At 41.5% G+C, this 23,211-nt stretch overlaps 1 protein-coding gene across 1 annotated transcript in view; it reads right to left on the bottom strand.

Annotated features, from left to right (window-relative positions):
- RASGRF2 (Ras protein specific guanine nucleotide releasing factor 2) overlaps positions 1-23,211 on the bottom strand; it is a 100,401-nt gene that overhangs the window by 45,103 nt on the left and 32,087 nt on the right. Inside the window, exons 2-7 of the mRNA XM_077790451.1 lie at positions 15,849-15,955; positions 5,130-5,277; positions 4,011-4,100; positions 2,555-2,808; positions 1,345-1,424; positions 704-897 (exon numbers count right to left, since the gene is read on the bottom strand). Coding sequence (XP_077646577.1) covers positions 704-897; positions 1,345-1,424; positions 2,555-2,808; positions 4,011-4,100; positions 5,130-5,277; positions 15,849-15,955 — 873 coding nt within the window. The remainder of the gene's footprint in view (positions 1-703; positions 898-1,344; positions 1,425-2,554; positions 2,809-4,010; positions 4,101-5,129; positions 5,278-15,848; positions 15,956-23,211) is intronic.

Genomic DNA, 23,211 nt, shown 5'->3' on the forward strand with positions numbered 1-23,211 from the left:
TTCAAAAATTAAAAAAGTATTGTTGCAGGTGCTAATGGCTCCTTAGGCTAATATGAGTAACTACCATTAGCGTAAGTGTCACTGATGCCCCTTCGTAGTTTTTTTTTTCTCTATCTGGCTTGCCAATAACTGCACAAACTGAGGGGGTTCACTAATTCTCTGATGAGTAAAATGTCAGGTTAAATGAAAAATACATAAAATTATCAGGCCACTGCTTCACAGACATCTTAAAACAGCAGCAAATGTCTACTCCAGGCAGATGACAGTAAAGTATCAGGAGGGTAACCAGTTTTCAAAACTTTGGCAGTTTATTTTTCATCTTCTAGAGACCACTTGAGAACAAAGTAGGGAGAAAGGTATAAAATGTATTCCTAGTAAGGTGCTTATGAGTGCTCTAAATTACTGAATATTATCTCTCCCTGGGCTTTATCCCTGGGGTCCTAAGACAAGGACCTGCTCCTTGCCAATTTTCTTTGCTGCCATCCTCATCCCACACTCCCCCTCAGCATTCCTGAGACTGAACAAAGACGAGCCAGCAGAGCTGGGGAGGAGATCTTGGTGTAACAACAAAATTAATTACACCAAACTAATTTTCAAGAGAGTTAAGCAAGACGAGCCTTCCATCAATTGCAATGTCAGTACCACAAAACGAATCTACCAAACAGTAAAACCAAACATATACAAGAAATACACAGGGGAGTACCTGAAACATGGGGTAGGTAAGGAAGGTTTCCAGCATTCTGCCCTCACATGCTGGGTTGGCTTCATATTGCTTCAAGAGTTTGTCAAAATCCCTGTTTTGCTTACAGTTTGCCAGCACTTGTAGGCTATATTGGTGATTCCGAACAAATTCTTGATATATGTTCAGCATTGGCAGCAGAATGTCAAATAAGTCAGCTAGAGAAAGCAGAAAAATGCCTTTTTTTTTTCTTTTTCCCCCATGTATTGAAATACATTTTTAAAGAAAATGTGTTTTCCAGTGTTTTCTCTGGAAGTGAATTACTCTAATCAGTTCAGTTTCCAACACACTGACAATTTAGAAACATTAAACATAGCTCTTTCACCTGCCCAGTGATGGTTGTTCTGATTTCCTAATGGTCAGATAGCATTACCAAAAACACAAGTCTAATCAATGCTTAGGGCAGAGGAATTCTCATGTACAGATCATTACTGCCCACATGGGATTCCCACTGCACCTGATCTTGTGGTTTTAACCCTGAATATGCATTCCCTTCAAAAGGGGCTTTTAAGAACTCATGTCTTCAGAAAAAAAAAAAAAATCCCTACTGAATATTCAAAAATTAATATGAAAGTAATACCCCTACAGAAAATAAAGTAACTTACCTAGAATTAAGGTAGGCCAGTTAGCTATTCTTGCTTTTAAGCCCTGGTGAAATATCTCATGAAGAAACATGATTGTTTCACTGAAAAACAAGTATTTAAACAAACAAAAAGAGAATTCTGGTTTTATTTTCTGATTAATAATTCACAGAGAAACATCTCTTCCTCTTTTGCTAGAAAAAAAAACCAGAAGACAGTTATTGTTATGGAAATAAGTGTTTCCTTTTACTGCATTGTTTAAAAATACTAGCTCAGTGCTTCTAAAAGACTCATCGTATTCAATATAAATATTCTAACATTGTATTCATATTCTAACAAGGGAAAGGAAACCTGCCTCATGACTAAAGGAACATATTCTGTTTCTCAGAAGTTTGGGGCAGGCTTGGATGCAATCCCAATCCTGTATCTAATGTTAGAAGCCTCCTGGGCTGCTTGAACATGCTCATTACAGCAGTACTTGGATGCCTAATGAAAGAGCAATTCTTTTTTTTTGCAGGATATGAAAAGACAAGTGAGAGGGAAGGAGATTCCTTAGGCAGGACAACAGAAAATAGAAGCTTTGACATTCTCATCCTCGGGGTCTCATCGGGATCATTTGAGGCCACTCAGTCCAGTTTTGCTCTCTTAGGAGAAAGAAAGGAACAGGAAAGGTGACAGAAAATTATGAGAACTGCCCCAAGAGGCACCATCTGTGCTTTTTTTCCTTTAGCAGATGAAGACACAGAATGCAGGAAGGTTAGGAGTCATGCTGGCTTCCAACAGCATCACCTGCAGCACCTTTGCCTTGCAGCCCTGGAAACGTGTCTGGCTCAGTGACACCACCTGCACCAGAGCCAAAAGAGGAGCCAGGGCTCTGCCTTCAGCTGAACCACAGTGGGAACAAGCACCCAGGGAAACCCACACAGAAAAAAAACCAAAACCATAAAAATCAAAAACCAAAACAAAAAAAAAACCCGAACCAAAAAAAAAAAAACAAAAAAAACCCTAAAAAACCCCAAAAAAAACCCCAACAAAAAACCCAAACAAAACAAAACAAACCCCAAAAAATCCCAAATAAAAAACAGGCAAACAAAAAAAACCAACATAACAAAACAAAACAAACAAACAAAAAAAACCAAAACAAAAAAATAGAAACCCAACCTCAAACAGAAAGCCACAGAAACCTCCCGAAACAAAACCAACAACAACAAAAGTCCCAAATAAACCACTTTACCTGTTGAGGAAAATGCTGCTGACGTCGTCGTGGCTGATGGGTGGCTTCTTGGAGCTCGCTGCCATCCTCAGGGGCCGCAGGAAGCAGTTCACCAGGACATAAAGCTGGTGCACATACTCAGACTCAGCCTCCACCATGTTGAAAACTATCTGGTTCCTCTTCCTCATGCTCTCTGCATGAGGAGAACAAATATAGTCTTGGACAATGGTTTTCCATTTTCTTCTGCACAACCAGCCCCGCATAAAGCTCTGAACCTAAAAAGGGATCACGCAGGAAAAGAAAGTAAAAAAAAAAAAAAAACTTACTTATCATAAGCTCTTCGCTGTAGAAATAAGTCTCAAATTTAAGTCTTTGCTCAAAAATAAAAATATTCCCTTATTGATATGTAATTGTTCTGTAATTAATTATATTTTACATTTCTGTGTGTTAAGGGTCATAATTGTTGCCAGGAAACAGACTGTAAAGCATGGTATACACAGAAAGGAATCTTTCACTGGAAGCTGGAGTGTTGTCCCCTTCCCATCAGCAGGAGTGCAGTTCTTTCTTCCTCCCCCTAAAGCATTTTTCTTATACCCCAAAGGTATCCTGAAATTCCTCCAGATAACAAATTCCAGCACAGACTCAATATCATTATTGGCAGAACTCTTAAATTATTTTTTTAAGTTCAGTTTACTTTCCATTTTAAACAGATAACATTAGTATGGGTATTTAAAGCTAGGTATCGATACATTGCTTGGTATCAGACACCAAGGCAACAAACATGGTATTCAAAAAGACAGATTTTTGGCATTCTTAAAAAGCACCTCTGTGTCATGGAAAAATCTAACTAAGCACAATATCTACTGAAGTTGCAAGTGGATTAAAAATTACAGAAGAGGTCACAGGAAATTTCATTATGTTTGTGCCCTGATATTGATGTGGAGGTCATTAATCTTCATAAAATGAATGAGAAGTGCAAAACTCCACTAGTATCTGTTTACTCTGGAAAAATAACTTTAAATAAAGGGGCCCAACTGTCAAAATGACCAAGACACAGAATACAGTAAATTACATACAGATTCAAAGCTCTCTTGCTAATAAAAAGGGGCATTCCCACCTTCTGCAAGCGTTGACCTACACAAAAAGCAAAACTCACGCCAAGTTATCAGCTCAAAGCTGATCCTGGCTCAAACTGCACACCCCAGAAAAAGACTGAAACCAGACATGTCTCATAAAGGATTTCATGCAAATACATCACAAGATTAAATGTGGCACAAAAATACATGCAATTGAAGAGATTTAAGCAGGGGCAGGGCAAAGAAAAGCTTGCTATGCTAAATGTATATATACATTTGCTTGCTAAAGCAAATGTACTTTAAAAAAAGAACAAAAAAACCCCAAAAAATTAGACCAAAAAACAGAAGTACACCCCTCATCCCACCCTCCTCCCTTTAAGCACAAAAGATTTCATGTTTACCTTCTTAATTTTTTTAATATCTGGATCTTCATCTTCCTGGTTGCCTTGATAAGGTCGCATTTTTTCCTTTGTTTTATTCAGTGCTACAATCTGACAAAACCAAACACTCATTAAATGCTTCCTCGAGTTAAGAAAACTCTTGGCTGGAGAACCAACAGCACAACAATTTCCCTTTCCCCCAGCCTGTGGAAGGGGCACAGAGTGACCAGTGCATATCTGGGGACAGGGGCTGGAGCACTTCAGACCAGCACAGCTGGAAGGAGACCCAGAAACAGCAGGTTCTGTCCCCAAAAGTAGCTGTGCCTTCTGGGCTTTATCAGCCTGGGACTGCAATGAGGTTTTTAACACCATCCAGAGCAGATGGGACAGTGCTTTTAACACTGTCACAGCCAGACTCAAACCTGAAGGCAGGCAGGAAATGGTGAAATCAGCGGCACCCAAAGCAGTGTGGCATCTTAACGGGATGAAAGGATGACAGGATGTCAGGAAAAGTAACACAATCAGCCCAACAGGCCCCAATATTTCAAAGAAAATTATTTATCTAAGGAGGCGGGGACTGTAACATATTAACCTCACTGGGTTCTGCCATTTTCAGAGAATACTACAGAAATACGGAATGCCACTGATGCCGTAAGTTGTAGCTTCCATGTTTTCCAGACTCTGTACTGCATTGAAACTCTGAACTTCATATAAAGTCTCAGCAAGTTCTCCTCACAGCTCAGGCACACAGAAAAATCCTTTTCCAGCCCCAGAACCAAGGACACCGCTGCAGCTTCAGCCCCAAAAAGTGTAAAACAGCAAACTGAGGTGAGCAAACTCGGAGGATGGGACAGCATCACCTGGAGCTGGAATTGGACAATGAACCCCAATGTGGAAATGAACCAAACTCATAAAAGTGTGAGAACTTGTGACTTGGAGTCCGTCCTGAGTCCACCCTGGGTGCACCTTTGGTGGAGCCACGGCCATGCTCTGGCACTGCCCAAGGCGTGCCCTTTAATAAAACCGAATTTAACCTTTAACTCTGCCTAGCTGTGCTCCAGGTGGGCTCCCAAGGCATCCCACAGCCCTGCACCCACAGAAGGCTCCTGTAAGTCACTGCTGGGTGGGTCTGGTGCTCACCTCCGACTTGAGCCTCTCGATCTCCGTGTCCTGGTCCTCCAGCTGGTGCCGGAGCTGGTTGGCCGCCACCTTCTCGGTCTCCACGATCTGCACCAGGTGGATGTACTTCTGCATCAGCACCTCCCGCTCGATCAGGATGTCCGAGTAGCTGCCAGAGAGAGATCAGGTCACTAAAAACAGCCAGGTGCTGGGTTTTAGTGGTTTTGGTTTAAGAAGGCTTCAGCTCCTGAAAGAACTGAAAAAACAGAGAGTGATGGATGAAAACGTGCTTTAAATTATTCCTCTTCCTGTGCCTAAAGAACTGTTCATATTAATCATTATTCTTCCTCTTCTGTGCCTAAAGAACTGTTCATATTATTGATTATTCTTCCTCTTCTGTGCCTAAAGAACTGTTCATATTATTGATTATTCTTCTCTGCGTGATAGCTGACTGTGCAAAACATTACTACTGTTAGATATTTGTTATTGTAACATATTCCCTGCTGTTAGATATTTACTGTTGTTAGATATTTACTATCGTTAAATCTATAGTATTTAGTTAGATGTTTAGATAATCAATAGAAAATCAATAGTAGTTAGTTAGATATTTACTATTGTTAGATATTTACTATCATTAAATCGATAAATATTTATCTATTATTGAGTACCTATTATTAGTAGATATTGAGCATAGAGACTCCACAAGGGGGGAAATGATGCCTTAAGTTTTAGCTTTCATATTTTCCAGATTCTGTACTGCATCAGCATATAACTCTGAACTTCATATAAAGTGTTATATATATCCCCTCGCAGTTTGGTTAGACAAAACAACCCTTTTCTGACCTAAATATATTTTTATTAAACACCGACTTTATTCTTTTATTCAGCCTAGCCTCTCTTCTAGGTGTCCTCTCAAGGCATCACAACCCCGTCACGGGACACGGACAGATGACATGGCAATCAGCATGCTTCTTTGGTTTAAGTTATAATGTGCAGCGTGATCATAAACCACCCAAATCTTAATCACCAAATCATCCAAATGGAGGCAGTTTAATATCCTTTTTAGACTCTCCTGCAACAGTACCCAGTTTCACAGTATTCAGCTAATGAGAGCAAGATAACTGCACTTTTTATGAGCTTCTAATTCACATGCTAAGAATTCGGTAAAATCAGTTTGTTTTATTTATTTTAAGATCTTGATTCTTTCCCATCTTTTGGGAGGACTTGGGGGAGCATGTAGCACTTCATCAGAGCTATTCCTCTCCATCTGCCAGAACAATTTATGGAAGAATTCCCATCAAAACTGTCATTTTAGTGTGCTAACACATGTTTTATTTTTTTAGGCGTTTTTAAAATTATGGAAATAAACGCCTTTAATCCAATCAGCATCGAGAATCACGGCATCAGGTTTTCTTTTAGCTCTTGGGCAGCTTTTCCCTGAAAAGGGACAATATCCCTAGTGGAATCAGATGCCACAATCAGAGCACCAGGTCAGAAATGCTTCCCAGCTTCAGGCAGAGGAGAAATCACTTTCTCCCTGTGCAGCATCTTCCCCAGACTGACCCTGAAGCAGCAAAATCCAGACACTTTGCTGCCTCTTACTCCAGGTTTTAGGAAGGTTGTTCCTCTGAGACTTGTGTAAATTTACAAGATAAAGACTCAACCAAACACAGCAGAATGGAAGCCCTAAATTATTGACAAGGGATCCCTCACTATTTGATATCACATCTTTTTCCATTGCTGAGTTTGAACACAGCATTTAACAGAAGGAACTATAAGATAGCAAATATCTTCCTTTTAAATTTCTTCCTGCTTGTTATAGCACTCATAAAACAATGAAAATTTGCTATTAAATACTGTGAGGCCCTTAAAATTGCAGCAATGCGCATCATCTACAATGTGGCTTTTCTGTAAATATTTACTTGTATTTCAATCAGTGTTAGTGCACTTACACACTGGAGGGGGCCAATATTAACCACAGCTATTGAATTCAACACCCAACCTGAAAAACAAGTTTGGATTTAAAACAATTAGAATAAGTTCCCACAGGTATCATTAAGCAAAAGTTTTTCCTCCTTGTACAGATTATAAAAAGAATAAGAAGTAAATTTAATTCTATTATAGCTGCTATTATATTTTGACTCCTGCAGAAGTAAACAATACAGTGGAAAAAGGAAGGTCAGGGCACCACTTCCAAGAAGTAAAAAACATACATAAATAAATCTGTTGTGAAGCAATCCACTTATCCTTCAGCTGTGCAAGAAAGAGCAGTGAAGGATGAGATTAATTCTTTCATATGTTTCTCTTTTTTTGTTTGTTTTGCAAGAATTCTGGTTGTTGGTTTTTTTTTTTGTTTTTTTTTTTCAGAAACCTGAGTACTTCACCTCTTTGCACCCTAAAAAGGCATTTGTACACTCTAAAAATTGTCTGAATCAAAAGCACTAATTGTGTCTGAGTTAGCAGTAATTGTTTTACAATGCTATCAAGATAAAAATATATGTAACATATGTAATAAAATGCTTTTATTTAAATTTAACATAAATAGTCTTTCCTACCTAAAACCAATTCCAGACAGATGAAACACTCACTTTTTCCCTTCAACCTTTTCAAAATGTTCTAGAAGTTTTGCTACCAGTTGTTTTCAACACAGAATTTCAGGGGTTTCACTTTGGTTTTATTCAGAATGAGGGAAAGAGTAGGAAAACAGTAAGACACAGACTTACAAAAGATGAACTCCTGATGTAGGACCCAAGATATTGTTACATACAGTGCTTCTCTTTCGCTTTTTTGTTTCTTCCTTTAAGAGGGGAAGAAATTTATGTTTATTTCTCAGATTCCTTAAATGTATTCAGCTGTACAGCTTTGCTTTACTGGGGAACAAGAAACTTTGCTTTGGAAGACTGAAGTTTTTGTTCTTTTGAGATGCCCTTAGAGCAATTCAGTGGGGGGCTTTGGCTGTCAAAAATGTCAGATTCAGCCTGGAAACCAAACAACATCTCCTTCACTCCATAATTAGCAGTACGAAGAAGAGTTAATTAGAAAAGCCGTTGTACACCTACACTAACTTATAATAGCCTAAATACATTTTCCTTCTCAGGACTACTGCTGGGAAAGGAAAATCAGAGGCTTTTGGAATAAACTTCACATTCTTCCAACAGCCCCTTCCATCCATCCATCTCTCTGCATGCCTGAGTAGAGATCACCATGTCCAAATGTCTTAATCCAAATATCCAGAGTAATCCCAGGAGCCTTACAAGGGAACAGGGTATCAATACTGACATAAACACACATGTCTAAAAAACCCCTGTAAGAGAAAATTGTACCAAAATGTTCAGATGTCAAAGGAACACAGTAAAATATTTAAAACAACTTGTAAGCAGCCAGTCTAGGTCTCGTATTCTGTCTGGGGTATTGCTTAATAAGCAGAAACAACTGCTGCAAGGCACACCTTATATGAATTTTTATTCATATTTTATTGAGGGAAGCAATTCTGTAATGTCTGAAACATCCTGAAAGGTGAGGCTGAACCTGTCTACTGCCATCATCTGTAGGAACGGGGCTCAAACCAGGTATTTCAAGAACCTCTGACTGACTATCACCCACCACAGAGAGGAGAGGAAGAAATTAATAGAAGCCTGCTAAAAAGTGCTGCAGCATTTCGTCTCAGACATGCTCAGGAAACCTAGGAAAACTGGAAGAAATTTAACCATAGCCTCATTATTAAAGTCTCCTTGCTCTGGCAGCAAGCCAGGATGCAAGTTCCAGTAGTGCCACCAGCAAATACTTCTGAGTTTTGTCCCAAAATGAGACCAGAGTTACGGTTCATTGGAGCAGCCCATGCTAATTGCACTAAAGCTGCTCAGAAGCAGGCATTTGGTCTGGCCACATCAAACCACCCTCTTGAAAAGCCAAATGCACAGCCTAGCTCACTCCCTATGAAAACCAGGCTCTGGCTGTCTGGAAGGCAGAAGAAATTGCCTGCATCTGTCCCCAGACCCACCTCGAGCAGCTGCAGAACTCCTTAACAGAGGAGAAGGAGCTTCCAGACAGGTTTTAAAGCCTGATGGCACAGTCACAACCACAGCAGGGATGGGAACAGTAAAAGCTGCTCTAGAACATGACCAACCCACCCCTGTGACTCCAAGCAAGGTGTCCTGGGGTGTGATCCAGGGTTCTGAGGGATCCCAGTGCCAGCCAGAGCCGCAGGGCACCATGAGAACTCCACTCCCCAAGCGGTTTTTGGTACATGATCCCTTTCACTGAGAGGGTGAGATACCAGCTGGGAGACAGAGCCTTTGGAAAAGTGAGCAAAAAAACCCCATGTCCATGGGGGACAGCTCACTCAGGAGCAGGGTGTGAGGGCACAGAAGGCCACCCTGTTGTGTGGGATGGAGACTGTGCTGGAAGCACCTCTCGTCAGCCACGGTGTCACCCACCAGACCCACACCTCACACCAAAACCAGCTGTTCCCATTCTCCCGACACTCCAGCCAGGAAAACTGGACCATGGGAATTCATCCACAAACAAGCTGTAGGAGAACAGCCCACGCTGCTGTGCAAAACTGAGACACAACTCAAAGCACGAGCAGCGTGGATCACACAACCATGGCATGGGTTGGGTTGAAGGGACATTAAAAATCACCCAGTGCCACCCTGCCATGACAGGGACACCTCCCACTGCTCCAGCCCCAGTGTCCAGCCTGGCCTTGGACATTCCAGGGATCCAGGGGCAGCCCCAGCTGCTCTGGGAATTCCATCCCAGCCCCTGCCCACCCTGCCAGGGAACAAGTCCTTTCTAATATCAATTTTAATTTGCTCTTTTAGTTTAAAATCATTCCCCCTCATCCTCTTGCTATCTGCCCACATAAAACATCATTGTCCCTCTTTTTCAGGAGCCCCCTTTCAGAGGGAAGCTCATGAAAAGCTGCCATGAGGTGTGCCCAGAGTCCATGAAAAAGCTCTCCACGTCTCCTCTCCGGCTGAGAGCAGCCACCAGCCACAGGGGTGTGAAACTTTTTATGGGCTACAAGGAAGAGCATTTCAGGATTTGTTACTGAAGTGCAGGAACCAAAGGCAGGGAAAGGAAGGCAGGAAAATGGAATATGTTTGAAGAGTAAATTACTTGATTACCTGGAACTGGAATTGGATGATTAACCCCTGAAATGCAAATGGACCATACTTATAATTGTGTGAAAAACTCGTGACCACTTTCCATTTTGGGTGTAGCCTCTGGGAGGCTGCTGAGTGTCCAAAATGGACCTTTTGAAGGGCTTTAATAAATACCCACTTTATTCTCTCCATCTTGTCCAGCCTCTGTTCCAGGCAGCTACTCCAAGGCATCACAGGGATGGAGGTCCAGGAGCAGCCCCTGGACAGCCTGCACAGCTCAGGGATTTCTGGGGGGCTCACACTGGGTGTCTGCACTGGATGCACCCTCTGCCTCACTTACAGCCCACCAGAAACCACAAAATCACGGTTTTTAAAGCTAATACAGTTTTTCTGCCAGCAAGGCATCAGCATAGGGCAGCTCTGAGCTGCCACACTGAGCTTACAACCACCTGCAAAATACTGTGTAAAATACACTGCAAAGTGTGCTTACAATTCTGAGAGAAAGCCTTTCTGCTTCTGTTTGTTCTTAATTTTAAATTACCAGTTAGAGGGCAGTAGTTCCTCGTACACTTTGAACAGTGACCCAGGTGAAGGAATTATTCCCATTTTCCTCCCTGCTCTTCTCCCACATCACCGTGCAGTGAGCAGACCTGAAGGAACGGGATTGATTACAACTAAGCTGGAGATAAATTTAAAAAGCATATTTCCCTTTCCGATCAGTTTCCCAATTAAGCTCATACTTGTGCCTGCATGAAAAAAGGATTTTTATTCCCACACGTAAATTTAAGATTTTGGTATAAGCTAAAGTAGAGAAGTCCAATAAATTTTATTAATACTACATTCATATAAGAAAAAGCATTATATTTTTTGAGCTAAATGCAAAAAGGCCTTAAAATAGAGAAGATTTTGTAAGAGAGAGTGATAAGTACACCTCAGTGTATTGAGGGTAAGACAGATTTTTTCATAAGAGAACAAGTTCTGGAAGAAAGCCAAAACCAGGACTTCCCAAAGCAGCCACTGACAGAGGAATTAGGACTTGCCAGGAATAAATCCTTCTGCCCAAAAATGTAGCTCAGAAGGAGCAAACCATGCTCTGTTACCCTGGATATTACTGAGAAACCAAAGTAGTGAAAATTCAAATAAAATTGAAGGAGAAGAAAAGTAAGTACAGGTATGGAACTGATAATGAGGTTCCACTAAGATATACTGGATTAAACATCCCACTTCCTGCTCAAAAGCCAAAAAATCCCCCATGTGAGGAGAGGGCTCTATGGACAGGAGCAATGGACAACATCACAGCAGAAAAGATCTTTTAATTAGATACTGGCATCCAAATAAAATTCTTATTTACTCAGAGTGGACCATGGGGTGCACTGAGATTGGAGCATCCCTTTATCAACACTCTCTTTATAACTGACAAAGTAAATTAGACATGGAAGAAATTTTGATAGCTACAAATATGTGTTGGGGGTGGGGGGGGAAATGTGAAAAGCAGTCCAAAATTAGGTTTTCTATATGTCAATCTAAGAAAACAAAAAGCCTCAACTACCTCAATTGCATTGTCTCAGCTAACACAGGGATTACCACAGCTCCTCATAGGATATGACCCTCTGGAAAGCAATTAAATATTTCCCTTTCTCAAATGCCAGCATACTCACATGGAACAAGATGTTCCCAGGTCTCTTTTCAATATAAGAGTAATGGTAGTATTCTCAATGCCTCCTACAATTTGTAACTAAGACACCTGAGATAGTACAAAAAAGCATCTTTAAAGTGCTACATAAAATTCATCAATTCCAAAAAGAAACTTAGGTTATGCTCAAATCAACAGTGGCACTTCAGAAATTGCCAAAACTTCTCCCATTTGTCAAAAATACAGATAAACTCAAGGGAAAAGTTCTAGATCATGATGAAGGCAAAATTCAATCCCTAAAGTCAATCTGTGCTCTTTTGTTCAATTAAGCTGGCAAGAAAAGTTTTACACAATACTCAAAAAGTATTACTTTAGCCTCTTTTTATGTATCTTCAGCAAAATACCCAACGGTTTAGCAACTAATTAGAAAATCCAGGCTGCTCTGCTCGACACAATGCAAAGCAAACAAAAGCAGTGAAGCAGAAAATCATCAGAGCAAGGAGGTAATCCACAATAGGGAATGACACTCCATGCTTACCAACCAAATTTTACTTTGTTGTTGTTGTTGTTGTTGTTGTTGTTGTTGTTGTTGTTGTTGTTGCTTGTTGGAATTTTGTCCAAGAGAACACAAGAAAGTCACGTCCATATCCCTGGGGAACTTCCCCATGAAAATTTAGATACCTGTGCAGAAAAGTAGATTAAGAAAATCCTCTAAATGCACAGGACCCTGAGGCTGTCCCTCACAGAGATGTCCATAGGTCAGTATCACCAGAAGGTAGGTCCAAAAAAGATGTAAAGAGTCAAATAGCAAAAGGGTTGGAGATAAAAACACTGATCTTAGTTACCTCAGAGACCCAGCTGTCCTGTAAAGCGTGGTGGCTTTATAGCCTTTTATTACAAAATTAAATCACTTTAAATTACAGCTCCCTGGTGAAGTCAAATGTCCTGACCCTGAATGCAACAACCAACTTCCCTGCAAGTTCTCATTATTTTCAGCTGTGCTTTGTTTACCGTTGCCTTCATTTCATGCCAGTTTCTGCCTTGAAAATTCACATGTGACACATTTACAGACTGAACTACAAGGGCAAAAAAGCTCTTCTTGCTTACACACCTTTTACACCAGGCAATGGACAAGAATCCCAGCACCACTGAGGCTGGAAAATCCCTCCCAGCCCGTGGAGTCCCAGCTGTGCCCCATCCCCACCTTGTCCCCAGCCCAGAGAACATCCAGGAATTGCTGGGACACCTCCAGGGATGGGCACTCCAACCCTCCCTGGGCACTTCCAGGCTGAGCTCCCTTTCCATGGGGAAATTCCTGCTGGTTCCACCCTGAGCTGCCCTGGGGACGTTCCCTCTGCTCCTGTCCCTGTTCCTGGACTCTCCTGGCAGGAAAATGTTGTGGCAAAACCAGACTGCAGAGGGGGAAGCCCAGGATGCTGCTGTCCCTGAGCACCATGAGCACAAGGCAAAAAGCCCAGCTCCCTTCCTCGCCCACTGTCAGGAGGGTGCCTTGGTTTAGCTTTTATAGTTTTCAAATCCTGTACTGCATTAGTGGATAACTCTAAACTCCAAATAGAGTGCTGGTTGCTGTCTTCACATTTTGGTCAAAACAATGCCTCTGGGCCAGAAATTCAAGAGCCCCAAAACTATAAACGAAAGTGAATTGTTGGGGAGCAAACTGGGGTCAATTTCTTCATTACCTGGAGTTGGAATTGGATGATTAACCCCTGAAATGCAAATGGACCAAACTTATAATTGTGTGAAAAACTTGTGACCATTGTTCACCTTGGGTGCAGCTTCTGGGAGGCTTCTTGAGTGTCCAAAATGCACCTTTTGAAGGGCTTTAATAAATACCCACTTTAGTGTCTTTATCTTATGCAGCCACTCCAAGGCATCCAGCAGAAGTTGTCCCACACCAGGACAAGCCCTGCAGCAGCACAGGACTGTGGCTGTCACACAGGGCACACCAGCCCAGCCCTGAGCCCCTGGGACCCCCAAGGCATATTTTCCATATTTTTCAGATTTTCCAGGCTCTGTTCTGAATTGGTAGGTGACTCTGAACTCCATAAAAACTGTCAGCAGCTCTCCTCACAGCTCAGTCACACAGAACAATCCTTTTCCAGCCCCAGAACCAAGGATACTGCTGTAGCTTCAGCCCCAAAAGGTGCAAACAACAAAAAGGCCCAAAAGGCCCAAAAAGTGCAAACAGCAGGGAATGGAGGGGAGCAACCTGGGAGGGTGTGACTGCATCACCTGGAGCTGGAGCTGGACAATTAACCCTGATATAGAAATGGACCAAAACTTATAAAAGTGTGAAAACCCCTGACTCAGAGTCCATCTTGGGTGGAGCCACGGCCAGGCTGTTGTGCTGCCCAGGTGCATCCTTTGAGGCCTTTTATTAAATGCCCACTTTATTCCTTCAGCACGGTCTAGCCTCTGCTCCAGGAGCCTCTCCAGGCATCCCCAGCTCCGGGAGGAGCACCCAGACCCCGGAGCTGTGCCCAGGCAGCCCCAGGGCCTCCCTGCGCCAGCTCTAAATTAAACCCCACGAGCTGCTCGTGTTCCATTTTAGCTCTGGAGCAGAATCACTTCTGTTTACGTGGCTCATGTCCTAAGCAATTCGGGAGCTGCCTGGCTCCTTGTGCGTTACCATGGCACTGCAGATTAGCTGAGGTGTGGATGGGAGGAGGCTGCAGAAAGTGCATTTCAGCAGCAGCTCTGCCTCCTGTTATTGGCTTTCACATTTATGTATTAGCTTTTGCTTTGCAAGCTGTTATTGACCACAAAGATCCTGATATTTGTAATTCCTCTTAGCTGCTTTTTTTTTTTTTCTATAATCTATCAGTTTATATCTGCACTGTATAGCTTATATAAATAGAAAATAGTAATTTGATAAATATATCTCAGGTCATAGCATAATATTAAAATAGAGACTATCTGATGTTAACATGCTCTTATATAACTCAGAGAATGTTGTAAGATAATTATGTGTCCTTGCATTTCTAGACTATCTGAGCAGTAAAATAAGAGTGATAAAAACCAGAACCCAATTTACTGACTCCTTTTTACCAGGGAGTGTAAAAACAACAGGATGGAATCACAAGAAGAAGTAAAATAGATTGGTTGAACTTACAAGATAGCATGAAGACAAGTCAAAGGTTAAAACCAAGCAAAAGAACACCTAAACCCAAGGAATGTTTGAATACATACATATTCAACTCAAACTCTTATGAATGTGCATGTACCCCCTGCAATATAACAGTATCTAGAGAACATGGTTTAAGTTAATGTTGTGCTTTTGGCAAATAGCCAAGCACCCCAGCGCTGGATTTTATCCCTTTTACCCCTTATTAAACATTTAAAAATTTTGAAGAGTGAGCATCGTTTCTCCTAAGACCTGCATTCATCAGACCTTCATTGAGATGACTTTAATTTAGATTGCACCTCAACCGTGGCCACTTGCCACACAGGCCTCAGGCACAGACAACTGCATGGCTCAAGGTCCTACCACATCCTTTTTCATAAAACAGTGGTTCAGGTGGCTCAGAATTTCAGTTTATAATTCAAAATTTTATTTGTCACACTTCATCATCTTAATGGCTTGACCTCCTCTTTCTTACATTTATTTCTCTGTAAGAGTTTTTAAGGAAAAACTTAATAAACTTATTTATTATTCTGTCATATCATTAATTTCCTCATTCATATGACACACTTGTCTCTAAGAGAAGACTAATCCTAAAGCTTCTTTCTCAAAAAATAATGTTCTCCTTGAACTAATTTCAATTGCAGCACAATTGTTTATGAAAGATAAAAGACAGTGAAATAAGCTTTGAATGTTAAAGGTGTTTTTTTCCAATAAGGTACTCATGAATTGCAAACAACACCCAACTAATACATGCAAACATTTATTTCTGTTTGGAAGGTGGGTTTATGTTCTCAAAGTATTATCCATTTATGTGTAATAAAATGGATCAGAGGGTCACAAATCGAGTTTCATACCTTGCTTGGTGAATAGCTTCTACCCACTCATCTCCATCAACCTCATCCTCACAACGCAGCTCCAGTGGCTTCTGCCCCTCATGGCCAAAGAGAACAGTAAAGTAATGCTGCAAATTAGAAGAAGGGGAAAAAAGGTTCAGGAACTCTTAAATGGAAAAGATAAAAGTTTAGAAAGTAAACAAAAAATGACCAAACAAGAAATAAAAAACACAAAAGACATCCCACCCAGCAACTAAAAACTACCAGAAGACTTTCTATACCCCACCCAGTGTGCTGCCAGCCCAAAGATGTGTTTTAAGTTTCAGTCTTGAAACATGGATTGAGGCTAAAGCTACCCTGAAAATGTTCCCCTGTGTATCAAGGTAATAGCTTTCATGTACTCATTGATAAGTTATTGTTCTTAAACTCCCACATCCAAGACAACAAAACACAATTCCCTGAAGAGCTCCTACAGCCAAGTACAATAACAGAACTACAGCGGGGTGTCTGCAGTTCTCTCTTGCATTTTTTAACCTAAACCTTCCCTCACAAGCCAGCGTGGGGGCCCAAGCCTGGAACCACCACCACCTCCTCCCAAAAACACAGACTCTGCACTGGCTCCAGCTTATTGCCCACCTTCCCAGAAGAACAGGGACCCTCCTCATCCATTGCACTCCCAAAATGTGTTTCCCCCTCTCTCAGGAAGGTTCAGTGATAACTGCATGGCAGCTACCTTTTGTTTTCACAAGAAAATGCTGCTCACCCAAAATCTGGCATTTCTTGCATGAAAGGCATTGCCCTCGTAAGTTCCGTGGAACTTTCAGGGAGGTTTTTGCCACTGTCAGAATGCAGCACTAACAGAATTAGCTGGTGGGGAGGGGGGAGCCACCTTAGCTGCCATTTCACAGGGATGGGTATTTACAACTTTATTTTGCACAGCTTGTGTGCCAGCTTACAGCCAGGCAGCAAACAGCAAACAGCTCAGAAAATGCTCCACCTAAACACACACCCTTAATTTCCACAGGTGCCCTAAATGCACCCTTTAGAAATCCAGATGTTTCACAGGCAGGAGGATGAGTGAGGGTCATGAAAACATCTGGGTTTAGGTCTGAGGTCATGCAGGAGCAGTTCTGACCAAACTTCTCTGGATTCCTCTGCTGTCCTCACTGCCCAGAACTCCCCCAACCCTCGTCCACCTCCACACCTGTGCACAGGGAACAGAAATTCCTGTCTGGGCTCCAACAGCCAAACTCCTACATTTGGCTTCCTTTTGGGTAAAAAAGAGCACAAAAAAGGTATTCCATGAAGAGAAATTATTCACTTGGCCATTGTGTTAGCTTGTTAAACATCACTACACGTACACAAAGCACTCTTCAAGCAGAAGAGCACCAGAACTGCAGGATTACAGATAATCACAACAGAATTGAGGACAAATCAGAAGCAGCCTTCACATTTCACAGGCTTTAACCAAAGAAAGTTCAGGGTCAGACCTGTTAAGTCTCAGAAATTAAATTGCTCCAGAGCCCAAATGAAGAATAATAAATGAGTACAAGGAAAATCTTATAACCTCTGGGGTTTCAACAGAGCATATCACTTAAAACTGAACACCATGAATAGAAAGGAAAAACCCACTTAATCAGGTCCATAGGATTCTCCATAGCAGTGAAAGATAAAAACTTTTACAACAATACAGTGCAGTTGAAAATAACCTACAGCACAGTGAAAAGTGCAGCAAGATTACACACAAATGTGCTCTGTTTGTAGAGTGGAATAGCCTATTTTAAAAAGCATATTTAAAGATAAATCACACTGTTCAGCACTGCATATTATGTAACAAGTTATTTGCGTTTCATAAAGCTGTTACATATAAAATTAGAATAAAGACACAAGTGCAGACAAGCACTGGATTTAATCCCATTGTGTGGGGATTCAAGTTAAAGGGAGAGACAATATCAGAGTCCTCCCTACTTTTGAAGTGCAGCAACTCAGAGCTCTGAAAAGCAAGGCTTGCAGTGATCTCATGTCACAGAATTCAAACTCAGAGGTGTGCAGTTCCCATGGTGACAGGCACGCCAGAAACACACAGTTAAGACCAAGAAAATGCATACATTTAAACAAATTCAGAGGGCAACCACAGCAGGTCTGGACCCAATGGCAACTAGAGCTACATTACAGGCAGCATTTGTTTTGAAATCATCCACATCTGTCAGCCCCCCAAACAGGTACATTGCATTCAAGCATCAGCACCAGATCTCACTTAATTTATCCTGAAACAGTCAACTCTAGAGCAAGAAAAGTACAAGAAAAATATCATAACATGCCTCTAAAAAGAATCTCAAAGTCATCTTTAAATCCTCTTTTCAAGATAAATGTTGCTCATTTAAAAATCTAATTTACTACAAGAAAATAAGATGGTATTTGTGATGCACTATTACATTCTCCAGTAAGTGCTGTATGTGAGTGGGCCTGTATATGTAATTACACAGAGACAATATAATTTTAGCACTGCCATTCAATGCCAAGCAGTTCAGCTTGCACAGCAGTGCAGCACAGTGCAGGTAAAAAACACCCTTCTGCATACACACCATGCTTTTCCTGAAGGGAAAACAGTAAATATTTAAGCACTGTAGCACATATTTACATCAACTACCCTCATCACCATCATTATCCTGTCTGTTGGATATCAGGAACAACCTTGTGTTTTCAATTCAGCTAGACAATTTTGTTGTTTATGTTTATTATGAAAACCACTGGAACCATAGAAGGTAATAGGAATAATCTGTGTTTTGACAGAAAAGAAATTAAGTCATTTCATTTCAAGGTGTCTTTTCAGTATTCAGGTGCACACAAGTGACACAGCAAGGCTTCATTTGCACAAAAACACCTTTGGCAGAGTTTTTGAAGGTAAAGTTGGGGGATGAAAAAGAAGAGGGAAAGCTTCAGGTACCTGGCACAGGTAATGAAATGTAAATTTTAAGGAATTTAGAGATTTTAGAGGAGCTAAGATTTTAGTTGGAGATAAGCCTTACTAGAGTTAATTAAAATAAATTAGTAGGCCTTGATGAAGAGTTAGTAGTTAACTAATAACTGATTGCTTGTCAGCACAATGTTGAGTTAGCTGGGTTTATAATGAAGAATATACAAACTGACAAACAGCTTTTAGGAACATAAGACAATTGTGGCCTCCTCTGTTCTGAAATCAACTGAAGACAAGGAATGGGAGTTCTACCAAGAGTTCATTTGTCATATTGGCATTGAAAAGGTAGAAAGGTCAGAAGGAGGAAGACTCCATTGACTTCCTCATTTTGGGACCCCTCCCCATGGAAGGGACACCGACCCATTTCAAGGGACAAACCATGCATGCTGAATGGCTTTTGAAATTATTAGCATAGCAGGGAATGGGATGTACCAAAATGATGAATATGTGTTTGCATTTTGGGTGTTCAATACTTGTATGGATAACAGGGCTCTGTAATCACCTGGAAGGCGTAGTGTGGATTTGGGAACAATCCCACACACAGTAAACACACACTTTCTGACTTTAAACTGTTAGAGAGTTTCTGTCCGTCACAGCTGAATATTGGTATTAAATCAATATCCATATTTCTGTAATAATTCAGAGCAGCTTTGCAAACACACACTTTCGAACTTTAAACTTACGAGAGATTTTGTCTGTCACGGCTGGCTATTGGTATTAAATCAATATCCGTATTTCTGTAATAATTCAGAGCAGGAGCTTTGTAAATACACACTTTCTAACTTTAAACTGTTACGAGAGTTTCTGTCCGTCACGGCTGGCTATTGGTATTAAATCAATATCCATATTTCTGTAGTAATTCAGAGCAGGAGTTTTGTAAACAGACACTTCCTAACTTTAAACTGTTAGAGAGTTTCTGTCCGGCACAGCTGGATATCGGTGCTAGATCAATATCCATATTTTTAATAAATCAGTATGAAGGCATGCCTCACAGACAAGGGAAGAGTCAAGGGACATCAGGAGCAGTGTTGTGTGTCACTCTTGGCTCTTACCTGGGGCTACCCAGAGTTTCTCCAGTGAAGGAGGAATGAGGAGCTGATGGACTGCTGCAGAGACAAGGCAGGAGCTGGGCTCAGACTCTGGGTGCAGAAATCCTGCACCCGAGCTGGGCTGCCCAGCAGCTCACAGCACAGCTCTGCCCTTACAAAACCGCCCAAGTGCTCAACGCAAGGCAGCAGCACCTCTGCAGCTCCAACACTTCCCCTTCAGAGGGGAAGAAAAAACATTGTTCTGATTACAGAAAGAATCAATCAAACAGGCAAACTCTCACCAAAAAAAAAAAAAAGTGTAGAACAACACAGCAAACAAACAAAAAACACACAAACAAAACAATCCCACGAGGAAAAAAAAATCAAAATGCCAAGAAAGAAAAAAAAAAGGAAAGAAAAAAAAAGGAAAGAAAAAGAAAAAAAAAAAAGAAAAAAATTAACCCAAATGATAGATGCTGTGTAAGAGAAATACTGTAAGAGAAACACTGAGGTCAATGAGAGGTGATGCCCCAAACACTGAAGCACTGAGGGACCCAGAGGAACCAGGATTCCCTGTCACAGGCAAGGGAGCTGCTGCCCCAGGGAATGCCACCGGGCAGCTCCACTGCCAGCTCCTGCCTCCAGCTCCTCCTCAAATTGGTGAGATTTCACTGCCCCGGAGGCAAAGCTCACGCTGGGGAAATGATCTGATATCCCACCCTGCCACCAGCAGGGCCAGCCAACAGGTAAATTGTGCTCAGGTGTCACCCCAAACTGTCCTGTGACCTTCCAGAGGGTGTGTGCGGTGTGGCAATAGACACTGCCCATGGTTTGCCCTTCCCTGAGCTTTCCTCCCTAAGCAGAAAACCCATTTATAATAATGTACTGCGAAATTGTAATTTTAAAGCTTAGTTGTGCCATGATCTGGCCAGGCACTATTTCCTGATCTTTCACTGTTTTACTGCGGTCCTGGCTTAACTATTCAAGCCAGGATATTGAAATTAAAAAGATAATTAGGTGTCAATATTGATAAGAATGGAAATCAGAGATGAAAAATTGTGGTGGAAAATTTGTCTGTGTACCAAGATTGCTACCAAAACATTAAGAGCCATAACAAAAGCCTCTCTTCAATGTGAGGCATGAGGAAGCTTAATCATTTGCCATGTATTTAAGGCTTATATTCACTGCCTGACGTTTGCAAGGGTGTGTTGCAAAACTTTGATGCTGGAGAAGGTGGCAGAGGTGATTAATTAAAATTTAACATGACTAGCTAAAAATATTTATTGTTCTTGACTTCTAAAGACATTTTCATTTCAGAACCTGTAAGCCTGTGTTCAACCTGAAATGCAAGTAAATTATTGAGCAAAAGAGAACAATCACTGCAGCAACTGAAAACTCCTCAGTAATCCCAGAGAGAAAAGCAGCAAATTGCAGTCTAAATCAAAGCAGCTTATGCTATCCAAGGACACATTAACTCATGGAGTTTTCAGATGTGTTGTACTGACAGTGTTTTGCCCAGCTTCTGAAACACAATACAAAATGTGTATTTTGTATTACTCACATGCTGGGGGAAGGGAAGGGAAAGAAGGGGAAATGTTGGGAAGAAGGCAGCATCTCTAGAAGGGAATAAGTGGGCAAGGATGAATGTGTGGAGGTGAGGGAGATGTTTGGGGGAGAAGGCAGCAATCCCTCACAGAGAGATCATTCATAATGATGCATGGTGTCAGCACAAGGAGAATGGTTTCAACGAGAGGAGGGTGAGATGGGATATTGAGAAGGAATTGTTCTCTGGGAGGGTGGGGAGGCCCTGGGATGGAGTTTCCAGAGCAGCTGGAGCTGCCCCTGGACCCCTGAAAGAGTCCCAGGACAGGTTGGTGTTGTAAATGCAGGTGAACCCAGTGGGAAGAAATGCTGATGTCTGACTCCAGCTCAGAAGGCTGAATGATTTTTTTATTATAACTATGCTGTAATACATTAATATACTATTTAAAGGAGATACTGCAAGTACAATTTTTCCTAACTAGCATAACTCACTCACAACTCGTAACCCTCTCTTAGAGTCCAGCCTCAGGTGGGTTGGATTGGCCACCAGGCTCAAACAATCCTCACCAGAATCCAACCAAGCATCACCCCAGGGAAACAATTCTCCACACACATTCCACATGGGAAAACAAGGAGCAGAAACAGAAATTGTTTTCTCTTTCTTCCCTCTGTGCTTCTCTATGAAAAACCCTGAGAGAGAGAAGAAAGTGCCTGGCACAGGTTGGAGCAGCCTGGGGCAGTGGGAGGTGTCCCTGCCATGCCAGGGGTGGGATGGATGGGATTTAAGGTCCTTCCAACCCAAAGCATCCTGTAATTCCATGGCTGTGCCAGCTGCCTGGTGGGCAGGAAGGTCCCTCTCTACCACAGACAATTCCCCCGTGCTGGGACTTGCTGTGCCACCACTCCTGGCAGGAAATCCACATCCCATGGCTGCTAAATTAGCATGAGAACGGGATGATGACAGGGCTGAGAATTCATTTTGAAGTTTCCAGGGAGATCTACTGAGCCAACACATTTCATGCTTGTATCACACCAATTAGTAGAAGCTATAATGAGAACAGGATTAGTGGACATCAGAATTAACACAGTGTACTCGGGAAGAGTCAGATGGTTTTTGTACAAGGATGACATCTCCTGTAAACCCAGTGGAGCTCTCAGAAGGTTCAACAAGTGTTTGGATTGCAACAGAAATGGTTTTCACAATGATTTTGACAGATATTTAGGGAAATGCTTAAGTATCTATGACTTAAAAGAAAAAAGTCACTACACAGGTGAAAAAAAAAAGAAAAAATTAAAAAAAATCTGATCAAAAGGTAGGAAACAATTGGAATATTGGGCCATCTGTCAGTTCTTAGAATGAAACAAAGTCATCAAAGGACTTCCTTGAGGAATTCTTTTGAGGACTGGGGCAGCCATTACAAAGGATGATAAAGTCTGTAAATTATTTCAGATAGTAATGATGAGAATGTATTATTAAGAACTTCAACAGGCCTGAGTTACTGGACAGCAAGACGTCAGATGGAATTATTTGTCACAAATGCAAAGGCACACATGTGAGGAAAGACATTTCAAGCTTCACACGTGGAAAGATGAACTTTGTGCTAGGTAGCACCACTCAGGAGCAAGAATCCAGGGAAAAGTTCCATGAAAACACCATCCCAATGCTCAGCAATGCCAAAAGAAGCAGATCACACTAGGGATGTCTGGGAAAGAAACAGAACAAAGTGAACAAGGTAATTACACTGTGAAACATCCTGAACACCATCGGTACCTTTGGACTTTTCACATGGACATAAATTGGGACAGGTTAAATAGAAAAAAATAGAAGTGGTGTGGT

This window comes from Lonchura striata, chromosome Z (assembly GCF_046129695.1).
Source record: "Lonchura striata isolate bLonStr1 chromosome Z, bLonStr1.mat, whole genome shotgun sequence".
Classification (NCBI taxonomy): domain Eukaryota; kingdom Metazoa; phylum Chordata; class Aves; order Passeriformes; family Estrildidae; genus Lonchura; species Lonchura striata.